The sequence below is a fragment of the Gossypium hirsutum genome, chromosome A09 (genome assembly GCF_007990345.1).
Source record: "Gossypium hirsutum isolate 1008001.06 chromosome A09, Gossypium_hirsutum_v2.1, whole genome shotgun sequence".
Lineage (NCBI taxonomy): Eukaryota > Viridiplantae > Streptophyta > Magnoliopsida > Malvales > Malvaceae > Gossypium > Gossypium hirsutum.
This window is the reverse complement of record NC_053432.1, coordinates 63,362,667-63,376,959: the sequence shown is the minus strand read 5'-3', so window position 1 is coordinate 63,376,959 and position 14,293 is coordinate 63,362,667. Positions and strand designations below refer to the sequence as shown.

General features: G+C 33.2%; 2 protein-coding genes across 3 annotated transcripts; both read left to right on the top strand.

Annotated features, from left to right (window-relative positions):
- The first annotated feature begins 848 nt into the window (after positions 1 to 848).
- On the top strand, positions 849 to 8,976 carry LOC107889151 (vacuolar protein sorting-associated protein 41 homolog). Of its 2 annotated transcripts, none has more exons than XM_016813489.2 (19): positions 849 to 1,332; positions 1,595 to 1,864; positions 1,951 to 2,130; positions 2,498 to 2,752; positions 2,959 to 3,091; positions 3,175 to 3,265; positions 3,971 to 4,073; positions 4,294 to 4,397; positions 4,467 to 4,560; positions 4,664 to 4,819; positions 4,908 to 4,970; positions 5,125 to 5,190; positions 5,538 to 5,738; positions 6,541 to 6,618; positions 6,701 to 6,820; positions 6,960 to 7,040; positions 7,135 to 7,220; positions 8,055 to 8,136; positions 8,231 to 8,976. In XM_016813489.2, the coding sequence occupies exons 1-19, from the start codon at positions 1,066 to 1,068 to the stop codon at positions 8,651 to 8,653; spliced, it is 2,853 nt and encodes a 950-aa protein (XP_016668978.2). In that variant the 5' UTR covers positions 849 to 1,065; the 3' UTR covers positions 8,654 to 8,976. The 2 variants fall into 2 exon arrangements, with proteins under 2 accessions (XP_016668978.2, XP_016668977.2); XM_016813488.2 differs by having other exon boundaries at positions 912 to 1,332; positions 2,956 to 3,091.
- Positions 8,977 to 11,828: 2,852 nt separating this feature from the next.
- LOC107889150 (uncharacterized) lies at positions 11,829 to 12,579 on the top strand. Its single transcript, XM_016813487.2, has 2 exons — positions 11,829 to 11,985; positions 12,278 to 12,579. Exons 1-2 carry the CDS (start codon positions 11,867 to 11,869, stop codon positions 12,486 to 12,488), a joined length of 330 nt encoding a protein of 109 aa, XP_016668976.1. The 5' UTR covers positions 11,829 to 11,866; the 3' UTR covers positions 12,489 to 12,579.
- The last annotated feature ends 1,714 nt before the right edge of the window (positions 12,580 to 14,293 follow it).

The window sequence follows — 14,293 nt, the reverse complement described above, 5'->3', positions numbered from 1 at the left end:
GAGCATTCAAACGATAAAATTTCATAACGAAATTTTCACACAATCATACTATCATACTTTAGACCTCAATATAATAATAAAATAAAATTTTCAATTTCAAATTTAGAGTCCCAAAACTATTGTTCCGATTTAGCCATAAAATATAAAGTGCATTATTAACTAAAGTTCTTTATAACAACCTTTTCATCTTAAATTTTAATAAAATTAATTTTAGTTCTAAACGAAATAAACATAATAATTTTAGTTAAGATACTATTTCAATAAAATGTTTAAAATTTATATAAAAATATATTAATAGTATTTTATAAAATAGAAATAATTTTTAATAAATGAAGTTATATTTATAAAATTTTATTAGAAACAAAATCTAAATCTAACAAATTAATAATATTAATAATATATTTTAATTTTAAATTTTAAAATATGATTTATATTTCAAATAGTGTTTTTGCTTTACAATATGGGATTGTTATATAGAGATTAACAAGGGTGTACAAATTTCGAGTAAAACCGGTTTAATCAACTGAATCAAATTAATTCAGTTAATCAGTAAATTAACCAAATTAATTCAGTCGAAATTGGTTAAAATCTTTTGGAAGTTCAGGTAACAGTTAATTCAGTTTGAAATCGGTTAATTAATCGAAAATTTATATTTTTTATTTATATTTTACATATATTAAATTTAATTAATTTTTGATATGTTTTATTATTATTTTAATAAAAAATAAAAAATATATAAATTTTAATTAATTTAATAATTAATCAAAAATTAATTTAATTAATACTAATTCGAATTGGTTTAACTAATTCAACACATCTATATATTATATTAATCAGGGTCCATCCATATGGAAAATCCCAAACAAAAAAGAGAAAATCAGAAAAAGAAAAACAGAGTAACATGACGGATGGCACGCATACCCAACATTCGTCACCGTGCCTTTGTTGCCTAGCTAATAAATAATTCAGATTAACTGATTTTATTAACTTAAACCAAACCAAAACCAAATCCAAAACCCGACTCAGATCCTTCCCTTTCCTTTCTCAATTCCAGGAACCCTGCAAATGTCTCCCTTCCCATCCGAAAACGGCGTCGAAGGAGACGACGAGAGAGAAGAAGAAGAAGACGAAGATGTAGATGATGATGAAGAAGAAGAAGAAGAAGCGGAGGAGGACGAAGAGGAGCCCAGGCTTAAGTATCAAAGAATGGGAGGTAGCATCCCTTCCCTGCTCTCAGGCGAGGCCGCCTCCTGTATCTCCGTCGCCGAACGCATGATCGCACTCGGAACGCACGATGGAACCGTTCATATCCTCGACTTTTTGGGAAATCAGGTGAAATTTTATCTCATTTCAGCACTTTAGATCTTATGTTTCGTTTCAATTCTTAATTTCTCATTTTATTTTTTATGTTTTTGGGTTCCAACATTCTTTTTCTTATAATTCGATTTTTGAATGAATGTTTTTTTTTTTGGATAAGCAAGTAATTTCGAATAAGTTAGTTAAGTTAAACTTTTTGCTGCGTTCAGTTATTAATTAGTTTTCAGAAGGGAAAATGTATTTTGTTATATTAAAGTTGTGTTCTGCTGTTTTCTAGGTTAAGGAATTTGCTGCTCATTCAGCTGCAGTGAATGACCTTAGTTTTGATATAGAAGGTGAATATATTGGAAGCTGTTCAGATGATGGCTCTGTTGTACTAAATAGTCTTTTCACCGACGAGAAATTGAAATTTGAGTATCATCGTCCTATGAAAGCCATTGCACTTGACCCTGATTATGCAAGAAAAACATCTAGGAGATTTGTAACTGGTGGTTTAGCTGGTCACTTGTATTTTAATACCAAAAAGTGGCTTGGCTATAAGGATCAGGTTCGTGATACTTGCCTGACTTTAATTTATTTGAAAATTGAGATGTTCATGAATTTTGAATGTTGTCTATTTTAATGTGTTTTTAGGTTTTGCACTCAGGTGAAGGTCCAATCCATGCAGTGAAATGGAGAACGAGTCTCATTGCTTGGGCTAATGATGCGGGAGTAAAAGTTTATGATGCTGCAAATGATCAGCGGATTACATTTATAGAAAGACCAAGAGGGACTCCTCATCCTGAAATCTTGCTCCCTCATTTAGTTTGGCAGGTTAGTCAAATGATTAAAATAGAAAACATCTGAGGTTGTTCCAGGCTTTCTTATGTTGTCTAAACAACTGCAATATCATTTGCAATATTTTTCGTTCTTTTGAAGTTTTCACTTCTCCTATGCCCTAGTCTTTGTGAGGCATAGGTTGTTTGCCATTGCTCATTGTCTGAACCTCTTCAGGATGAGTCAAAAGATTAAAATGGAAAATGTCTGAGGTTGTTCCAAACTTTCTTATGTTGTCTAAACTGCAATGTTATTTGTTATTATTCATTCTTTTGGAGTTTTCACTTCTCCTAGGCCCGGGCCTTTGTGATGCATAGGTTGTTCAATCATTTTTTTCTGTTGCTCATTGTCTGAATCTATTCAGGATGATACTTTATTGGTGATTGGCTGGGGTACTTCTGTTAAAATTGCTGCAATAAGAACAAATCTGAACAAGGGAACAAATGGAACATATAAGCGTGTTATGTCTAACACGAACCAAGTAGATATTGTGGCATCGTTTCAAACCAGCTATTATATATCAGGGATTGCGCCTTTTGCTGATGCTTTGGTTGTTCTAGCCTATATTCCTAGTGAAGATGGAGAGAAGGAATTTAGCAGTGCAATGCCATCAAGACAGGTATGTGTCCTTTACAGTTATGAAAAAAACCAAGTTCTTGTCATGATTTATACCCTCTATTTTGAGTTTTTTATTTGCTATCTTTGGTACATCACCAGCTCCCATTAATACAAAATTGCCAATATTTCTGGATGGTCTGACTGTGGTTGCTATGCCATCCTTGTTATAATAAATTCCATTTGCCCATGTATAATCCACTGTAGCAGGGAAATGCACAGAGACCAGAGGTACGTATAGTGTCTTGGAACAATGATGAATTGGCAACTGATGCTCTACCTGTACATGGCTTTGAGCACTATAAAGCAAAGGACTATTCCTTGGCCCATGCTCCCTTCTCAGGTTGATATCTCTGTTTTTGATGTTATGGTTATTAGACAGAATTTTCAGGCAATAGTTATAGTGCTCTTCTCATATGAATGTAGGCAGCAGTTATGCCGGTGGACAGTGGGCTGCTGGTGATGAACCAATATATTATATTGTATCGCCAAAGGATGTTGTCATAGCAAAACCTAGGTTACTTCCGATTCTTCCTATTTTTGTTGCTTCTGAAAGATAAATATTGCTTTTCATAAAAAAGAAAAATTGAGAAAAGGATTGTGGTTTCTGTAGTAACATGCAGTAATATATACTTAATTGTTATGAAATGTAGCTGTGTCGATTTGGCTCTGGTTGCTTATTTGCCCTAAATGGATTTGGATTTTCTGAATAACTCTCTTCCTGGATATTAATTTTTGCACCATAACTTCTATACTTCGAATTTACTTTCTGTCTTGGGACTATAAGTACATCTGTTGATGTATCATATCCCTTTAAGCTGATGCCAAACAAGCTTCCATTGGGCTTGATTTAAGGTCTCTGTAGTACTATTATAGATTTGCAGCCGGGCAAAACAGTTATAATAGTCAAATAAATACTTTTAAATTTTCTTAAGATGAACAATTATGTTGCAAATTCTTATAGAACATGCAAAATGTTTATAATAGTGAATAACTGCTGTAAGTTGCCATTAAATGCATATTATGTGGTGTGTTTTGCGGGACATAGTGAGGTTTGTTTGAATTTTGGTGTTAAGATTCTCCTAATATGGTCTTTGACGACTTGTAATAATACTGTATTTGTGTTTGTTTTATTAAATTTGTCTGATATATTATGTGGTACTTTTTTAAAATTATTCTTGCAAATTCTTGATTTTCAACCTATGCATTTTTGACACTTTAGGGATGCTGAGGATCACATTTCATGGCTTCTTCAACATGGATGGCATGAAAAAGCTTTAGCAGCAGTTGAGGCTGGGCAGGGACGAAGTGAACTTCTTGATGAAGTATTTTTCTTCTTTTTTTATTTTGATATAATGTATTTGTAATGGCTTGATAATTGAGATGACTTATCATGTAAATTTACTGGCTTAATATATAATCCTTGCTTTATGTAAAAGATTCTTGCTGATTCCACTTGTTGCACTAAGTAATTGCTATTTCTTTATCTATGTAATTCTTAAAGTTAGTTGTTGCTTTCTTCATTTCTGTTCACCTTATGTGTAGGTGGGATCTAGATACCTTGATCATTTGATTGTGGAAAGGAAATATGCTGAGGCTGCATCCTTGTGTCCTAAATTGTTGCGAGGATCTGCTACAGCTTGGGAAAGGTACTGAAAATCATTATATGCAACTCTTTCTATGCATTTCCTGTTAATCAAATGCAATTGCTTTGACAGATGGGTATTCCATTTTGCTCATCTCCGTCAGCTTCCTGTATTGGTTCCATATATGCCAACAGAAAACCCCAGGCTGCGTGATACTGCTTATGAGGTTCGTCAGGACGGCAATTGTCTGCTGATGTACATGTAGTCTTCTTTTATAGTTTTTCATTTGTCAAACTTGGAATGAAAACCACCTGTTTGCTATGCTGCAGGTTGCTCTTGTGGCTCTGGCAACAAATCCATCATTTCATAAGGATCTTTTGTCAACTGTTAAATCATGGCCACGTGTCATTTATTCCGCATTGCCTGTCATTTCTGCAATTGAGCCCCAGCTAAATACTTCGTCAATGACTGATGCCCTTAAAGAGGTTCATAAGACTGTTTCTAGATGTCTGATGTGAATTGAATCTGTTGATGCTACATATGTTGAATGATCCTATCCCTTTTTCTTGATAGGCACTTGCAGAGTTGTATGTTATTAATGGGCAGTATGAGAAAGCTTTTTCACTGTATGCTGATGTAAGTATTTAATGTATTTGTGCTCAGACTAATTTATTTTTTCAAACTTAAAATTATGTATGATACAAATTGCTTATGGAAAATAGGTTTTCATCCATTCTCTAGTTGGACATTTCTTTGCTTCTTTGTTGATGTAACTTGTCTGTGATTTCAGCTCATGAAGCCAGATATATTTGACTTCATTGAAAAGCACAACTTGCATGATTCTATTCGTGAAAAGGTATTATTATGGGATACTTTGCTTTCTTAAAAGTTATTGTTTTTTGTAGAGAATGTCAATACCTGTTCATATGAGGCCGATATGGTAAATTCTGAAACTGATTCTTTACAAAATTACAATATTTCACCACTTAGGTTGACACTTTTATTTACATTAGATAGATACATTTCACAATGCAACCAAAATTATAGGGGCAGAAATTAGCTCTTTCTATTCAATAGAGCTGTGGGGGAAAGAAGAGCAAAATATAATTAAAAAAGAAATTTTCTCTCATTTCCTTTCTTAACATTGAATGATACCAGCAAAATATAATTTTTAATGCCAAAAATACTATGTGCATGATGCAGGTTGTGCAGTTGATGATGGTTGATTGTAAGCAAGCGGTTAATTCGTTGATCCAAAATAGGGACTTAATTGCACCATCTGAAGTTGTTTCACAGCTTCTGAATACTAGAAATAAGTGTGATTCGAGATATTTCTTGCATTTATATCTGCATTCCTTGTTTGAAGTAAACCCGCATGCTGGCAAGGATTTTCATGATATGCAGGTATGGATAAGACAGCTACGTTAGTGTTTTAATAGCTTTTATGTAAATATTGTAGGCATCAGTTACCTTCAAAATTTCAATTTTTTATGTTCATTGTTACTTTCTAGATTTCATACATTTCTGTGGAGGTCAAATGCTTTACACCTTGTCTGTGTGTGGTCAAAGTTTGAAGAAACAAATTGGCAGTAGGTTCCAAAATTACATGGTTTTGACTAAATAAGGCCAGCCATGTCAGCTGTACTTTAAACAGTTTTTATGGGTTCCGAAGTTTATCTCTTTTTTCTCTTAACTTTCTGATAAAAGAATAAGTGATATGCATGATTTTCTTTAGTTTTGATACGTTTGTTGGATGTTACGTTCTGTTTATATGTTATATAGTGAATTCATTTAATTGGTGTTTAAAGGTATTTGGATCTATGAATGATGTAAATCTTAAATGCTTCTGACTGTTAGTGATATTCTGTATTTAGATATATATTTTAGGTTGTTATATATAACATTGAAAACCCTGAAAACGATATATTGAAACAACTGGCACCAATATGTACCCCCTTTTTCTTAGGGAAATGAATGACCTGTTGAGTATGATATTAACAACCTTGGAATTTTTTCCGGTCAGTTGATGTTTCTTGTTATTTCTGTGCTACATTTGATGCCTTGTCAACAGGTTAGTTATTGCCTGTGAGCATGCTCTTGTCTAACTCAATACTTATGGCTGTTTACTGGATATCGCATGTGGGCAAGGAGCTTCTCATGTTAATTGCATTTCTGACTATGTGTTGTCCTTTTCTTGCTGTGATAGGTGGAGCTTTATGTTGAGTATGAGCCAAAGATGCTACTCCCTTTTCTTCGCAGTAGTCAACATTACACATTGGAGAAGGTTTGGATAGTCTAAATAGTAGTTTTTATGTAATAATGGCATCATAACATTCCAAAATGACACTGCTGAATTTCAACTTCAGGCGTATGAGATCTGTGACAGAAGAGATCTTTTAAGGGAGCAAGTATTCATCCTTGGAAGAATGGGGAATTCAAAACAAGCTCTTGCTGTCATCATAAATGAATTAGGAGATATAGAAGAGGTACGTTGGTTGTTTTCAGTTGGAGCTTCTGCCGCTTTCAGCTCTTGTTCCCGAGTTTCTATTTTGTTCAAAACAAGCTATTGCTGTTGTTCCTTGGAAGGATTGGTACTAACAATAAAGGTCTATTTATTATCCACAGGCTGTAGAATTTGTGACCATGCAGCATGATGACGATCTTTGGGAAGAACTAATTCATCAATGCCTCCATAAACCAGAAATGGTAATGATGGAAAATGCAGACTGGAAATATGGAGATGTTGTCTAATGATTAGCCGTATTTCTCTTTTTCTTAGCTCTCTCTCACTGATTGGCAGGTGGGCGTCTTATTGGAACACACTGTTGGCAATCTTGATCCTCTCTATATTGTAAATATGGTGCCCAATGGCCTAGAGATACCTCGGTTAGTATCCTCTTTTCTCAAGGGAAGTTTGTGAATTGCAGTTGAGTAGAATTTTCTATTTCCAAGTAATTTTCATCTACAATATTATAGAGGTTTCTCAGTTTAAAAAGAAAAAAGGAAAAGAAAATTAAAAAGGGAGAAAGGAAAAACCTTAGCGGGTTTCAAGAACAGCATTTATCTGATAGTTAACTGACAATGCTGTAATCCATACTTGGATCAAGCTCAAATTTAGTTGGAGCTGTTGTTTAATAAAGTGACTTTATTGTTGTTTAAGCATTTGGTGCCAAATCTAGGAAGAAAAGCCCGAGGTTTTGCATACTTTCTTTCTATATCATCAGTTGCTTGTGTTGCAACACAATAATTGTCTTTAAGTGAGCCTTTTTATAGATATTCATGCTGCCGTACTGATCTGTCCCATATTCCATGTATGTGATGCCAACTATATATCTTCTAGTAATATTTCATTTAATTGTCCTTTTTATGCCTCCAAATATGCCTGGCATCTCATGATTTTTCTTAATGAACCATAATGAAATCTGTTCTATCATCCATTTTTATGTTGCTATAAACTATTTCTTTATGCAAACCAAGAAAGAGAAAATGAATCAGAAAACTGAAGGTCACTGAATGACTGCAGTATAATTCTACTACTGTAGTACCCCGATATTTCATGATTTTGACCTTAATTCATGTCCCCAGGCATTCCATAAGGAGCATCTTATTGGATGCATAAAACTTGGAACTTCAAATTGCAGAGATCTAAGCTGAATCTCCTTATCTGCTTACTGAATCTATTTCAGTTTAATTTGACTCAATCATCTATTTTATTTTTAGGCTGAGGGATCGTCTAGTCAAAATTATTACTGATTACAGAACTGAAACTTCTCTCAGACATGGCTGCAACGATATACTCAAGGTACTACTGTTCCTCTTACTCTTAGCAAATTGTTGTAATACTCGGAATTCTGATTTGAGAAACGTGACATTTGGTGTAAATGTGAAATATACAGGCTGATTGTGTTAACCTGTCGGTAAAATACTACAATGAAGCGAAACGAGCAGTTTGCTTGAGTAATGAAGAAGATGATGCACGATCCAAGAGGGATGCCAGTAGAGCTTCTCAAGTCATAACACCTAGTGTAAGAAATATGGAGGTTAAATCTAAAACAAGGGGAGGTGGCAGATGTTGCATGTGTTTTGATCCTTTCTCGATACAAAACGTATCAGTCGTCGTGTTCTTTTGCTGCCATGCTTATCACACGACTTGCTTGATGGAATCTACTGAAACTAATAGCACCAACAAAAAAGGGACTGGAGGTCCCTCTGAGGGGTTATATGAGTATGAGTATGAGGACGAGCAGGAGGATGACAATGGTAGCGAGGCTGGTGGTCCTCGGATGCGATGTATTCTATGTACTACAGCGACGAGTTAAGTTTGGTTTGCATGCCTTTATATGTGCGTGTCGTGTGTCGCAAAATTTTTTTGGGTCGTGGTTTAGGTTTTGCTTACCTTGTGCTCCTGCCTGTCGACATTCATGATTCTTTCTTTCTTTCTCTTGCCCTCTTGTTCTCTTGAATGCTGTTGTGCCTCAATTAATGGCAACTTTTGTATTGTATAGATCCTCATCCATGTAATTATTGGAAAGTGTAATTAATCCTTTTTGGCGGTTGATGATTTATGTAGTGTATCTTGCACTCTAAACAAAGTTTTTAATGAAATAATATGCTACGATTTGCAGCGAGAGCTTGACCTCTATCACAATCTGTTTTTTATACATTGCCGATGTTGTAGATAAAGAGATGTTCTTTTTGGCCCTTTTTAATCCAATAATAAAAAAAATTAAAAATTAAAAATTAATAACTCAAATGGTATATGGTATGCTCATGAGATTTGTCGAAACCATCTTTCGAAATTTTAAGTTTAATAAAAAAATGGGGAATCGACTTTTTGAAAATAAAACATGGAGTCGCCACCAATCCTTTTTGTTTAAGTGTGATCGTATCACCTAGAAATTCAGTTATTTTAATAAAATATTTCTTTTTACTAAAATAACGATTTTGGTCTTACGAAAATATGAGAAAATAGGCTCCGGAGTCGGTTACGTATGAGGAAGGATTAGCACCCTCACTACGCCCAAAATTGGTACCAAATCGATTAAATACTGTCCTTATGTCTAAGATTTGAAAAAGAGTTTTTGAAAGGTGATTCCTTTTGAAATATTTGAATGGCTCGAGTTGGTTGCCAAAATTCTCTTATTTCGGAGGAATGCAGCACCATATCCAGCACGGTAGGACACTATCCTTTATACCCCCGAAAACAACGATAAATTTTGACTTCCGAAAGTTTATACGTTGAAAAGTATAAAAGGATGCCCAATTATTCAGTCCTAACGAAAAATCGAAGCCCAGCACGGTAGGGCACGATTCCTCGAATTTTCAAACATTGAACATTGCCTTGCTTTAGGAAGCACGAGTGAAATTCCAAAGGAATATTCGATTATTTTGAACAAACAGGAAATCGCAACCTAGCACGATAAGGCACGATTCCCCGAATTGCCAAACATCGAGTATTACCTTCGTTTTGAAGAGTTTTTTAAAGACATGAGTGAAATTCAAAAGGGACCTTCGATTATTTTGAACAATCGAGAAATTGAAACCCAGCACGATAGGGCACGATTCCGCGAATCGCCAAATATCGAACATCGCCTTCGTTTAAAGGATTTTTTAAAGACATGGGTGAAATTCTAAAGGAACCTTCGATTACTTTGAGCAAACGAGAAATTGCAACCCAACACGTTAGGGCACGATTCCGCGAATTGCCAAATATCGAATATTACCTTCGTTTTAAAGAATTCTTAAATAATTGTGAAACTAGCTTAAAATGCATTAATTCGATTTGAAATAAGACGAAATTAATCATAAAAATTGGGATTTTATAAAACCACATTTCAAAAACCAAGTGGAAAACGATGATATGGGGTAATATACGTACGCATAAAATACGACAATGGAAGAGTGGAGGTAATGCAATTTATTTAATCAACTAACAAGCACTTAAGCAACTAAGTATAGCTAACTTGGAAATACAACTCAATTTCGACCATGCATGGAGAATAATTAACATGACAATAAATAAATAATATGCAACGACAACATACATGGCATAATAACAAATGATTACTATTAGTCGCACGAAACAAAATGCAAATCGAAGAAGCAATATGGTATAAAACTATTTTAAACAATGGTAAGTACGCGATGCACACTATATGAATTGATGGATTGATAAATTAGAAACTATTTATAAAAACAAACTTGGTATATACATGCAATCATCAAAACATATATTGTAGAATGAACATTTTTAAAACACATAATGCATAAGTTGAAAAATTTGCATAGAAACTAAGAATATATAATTACCGAAATAAATATTATAGAATAGAAGTTTGAATCAAATTGCATGTAAAATAATTTAAACACAAGTCCATTTAAGAGTTTACAAAATATATGATAATTCAAATAATATATAATATGAAAGGATAATAAAATACATGATGAGATGTAATTCACAAAATAGATTTACAAAATATATGCATAAATAACTTTGAAAATAATCATTCGTAAAAAAACATAGAAATACATACGAGATTAAGTTAATTTTATAATAAACTATGTAATGGATTTAAGAACATGCTTATATAAATATGTATATCAAGAAAACTGTGTGTGTAAAATACATAGATTTAATAGTAATATATATACCAAATATAGGTATCGATAAACATATGTACTTACGTAATAATAACCTAAAAAATATATTATGTAGGATCATGTAATAATATATAAGAATAAATTTAAAAGGAATTATGTATGTAAAATAATATAAGATTAATAAAATGCATAAAAAGAATTAACCTTCTTATAAAGTGTATATGTATGTATATATAAAAGAACATTTTAAACAAACAAATTTAAAAGAAAATAAACAAATAGATATATATAGTTACATGTAGAGATATATTTACATATATAAATGAAAATATGAATAACAAACTAAAACCATGCAAAACTTAATAAAATACTCCAAAATAATATATTAAAAGGTGAATAATAAGTAAATTTTCAAAAATAAAAGGGTTTCAAAGAATAAAATATGCTGAGAGTAATGAGTAAATAAAAAGAAACTCAATTGAAACAAAAATGAAACTAAAAGGATAATTAATAAATACAATAAATTACTGAAATTAGAGGAAGGACCAAAGCTTAACGCGTGCAGACTCATAGGGGTTAAAACTGGCAATATACGAGATCCCTGAGTGCTGCGTTGAAGGGTGGATCGAATTGATTTCACTTGTAAATTAAATGTATAAATTAAAAAAACAAAGGGAAAAGCTGGTAGAACTCAATCATGACACAACGCCGAACAAGTGGACTTAAGGTGCAAATATCCCTTTCTGACCTAACACATGGGTCTTAACCAGGCGTGGGTCGGGTCATTGGGTGAAAGCCACCACACGACGCCGTATCTAGACCGTTAAAATTGGTCAAAACGGCGCCGTTCCCAGTCTCTTATATGGACTAAACCAACCGAATCAACAAGCACCCATTCTGCCTATTTTCAAATCCCTAATCCCCTTTGCTAAATGCCGATTCATCTTCATCGTGTGGGACTCTTCGAGCCTGAGGGAATCTTAGCCCGAAATCCCTCCTCAACTTCGATTTCGACGAAGAAGGGAGAAGAAAACCATGGCTCGCTTGCACGGTAAGGCTCCTCTGTCACCGTTCTTTTGTTTATTTTTCTTTAAAACAGTAATGGTGAATGACCCAAACTAGAAACGAAACGATGCATAGAAAACTAAAAGGATTCGAGGAAGAAAGAAGTCACCTCTGCTTTTTTGTATTCTCTGTGCGTATATTTTCGTTCGTAACCGATTACAAGGATTGAAATCTCGGCCTTATAGCCGAAAAAGAGAGAAAAGAAATTTAACAAAATAATCATACAATATTTTTCTTTTGTTTGTATTTGCTGTTGTTGCTTGTTTGTTTCTCTGCAGGTGCGGATGTGCTGGCGCGGGCGTGGCTGCTGGACGGTACGGAGCGTACGGCGCTGGCATCGTACGGAGGTGGTGGCGCGCGTGGGAGGCTGAGGCGCAAGCAGGAACTGCTAGGGTTTCTGTTCTAAAATTTTTGGGCCATTTGGGCCGATGTAATTTTGAGGTTGGGCTTGTATTAGGTTATTTTTTTGAATTTGGGTCATGTAACTGAGCTATAGGCCTGTTGGGCCTGTTCTTGTAGTTGGGCCACTAGTTTCTGTAATTGGACTGTAAGGACTATTATAATATTTTTTGATTTTTTTTGTTTTGTTTTTTGTTTGCTCGGACCAGACAAATTTGGCCCACTACAAGATTATTTATCAAAATGGTATATTTGATACATTACTTTACCGATATCCATTCGGCCCAACCTGATATCCATCCATTACCTGATGGAATTACCTTAATTCCAAGATTTAAGTTCATCCTATCCATAAAATCACTCCTCGAAAACTGCCTTCCTCCCTTAGCACTATTTTCTTTTCGTTGACCTGCTTTGATTGCGAGAGCACTATTTTCTTCCTCCTTTCGAGTAGATGCCACACATCCACCCTCACTCGAATACATATATAGCTACTAACACCATTAGCAATTGATTTAGCATATAAGCAACAGAACTCCCAATGAAATCTCCAAATTGCTTGACTATTGTTTCAGACATTAATCCATGCAGGATATCATGAACTTAACCTAAAAATCTGAAAAAAAAATAATAATAAAGGAACGGATCTTCCTTGTCTTTAAGCTTGCGGAAATTAAGAAGATGGTTATTAAACATCTATGGAGCACTATTCACTACTCTATACAAATCTACTTCGTAATGAAATCAGGATAGATACCTTTTCTTTCCTTTTCTTTCCACTTCCGTTATCGAAACCCCACCCGATGGATGCCAAAGATTTACTAAAGTTATTTGCATAGATTGAAAACTCATCACACTAGTATTTAGAAAACACTGACTAAATAGAGAACAGTGGATAGATCTATCATTATAAAATCCAAATTAATCTGCCACGCTTCCTCCTCACCATCATCAATATGCAAATTTGCTAACACGTTCTCCATCTCCTTCGCTAGCGATCGAAATATTCCACTAATCTAGAAAAAAAAAACATAAAAGCAAATGAAAAATAAAACATGTTACTAAAACAAACAAAACGTGCTACGAAAGGAGACTATATTTAAAAAAAAATAAACATTTAACTCTCAATAAAAACCAAAATACAAGATTTCTATAATACTTTAACCTATGTATTTTTTTTTTCCGACTTAACTGAAAAACACTTGAGAGCATTATAATCTCATCTGTGCAGTGAATAGAATAATAAATTTATTACGTTTGTATTTCTTTTATATCTCTCCTTGTTATATAAAACTAAAAATATATTAATTCTCCAATCTAAAAACATATTAATCCTATTTATAAAGTTACAATTTTTCATTTATATAAAGAATTGACAGATCATAAAAATAAACTATGTGGAAACTCATCATGGCATCTATATATAATGATATTTCTTTATAAACTTACAAATTTTCGTTATATCAAAATATGACTGATACGATGATATGTTGTTTTACTTAATTGTAGCTTCCCGACCTACGACAAAATTTCTTTATTTTTCAAAATTTGCTATTAATTTATTTATTTATTAATATATGTATTTTAATATAGTTAATTTCAGTTTTTATAATTTTTATATTTATCAATTTTAATCTTTATATTTATCAATTTATTTGGTTAAACTATGCTATTATTTATGTATAATGCATAAAATTGTTGACTTAATACATGTTCTCCAATTGTATCATTGATGGTTCTTATACTTTTTCGAAATTTAAGTCTCATTAATTGATTTTTTTATAATATTATAAAAAATAATAAGTTGACATAATAACACACAAAATAATATATTTGCAGTATAAAATTTAGAAAATGGCATAATTTAAATAATTTGATTAAGATTGAAATTTTAA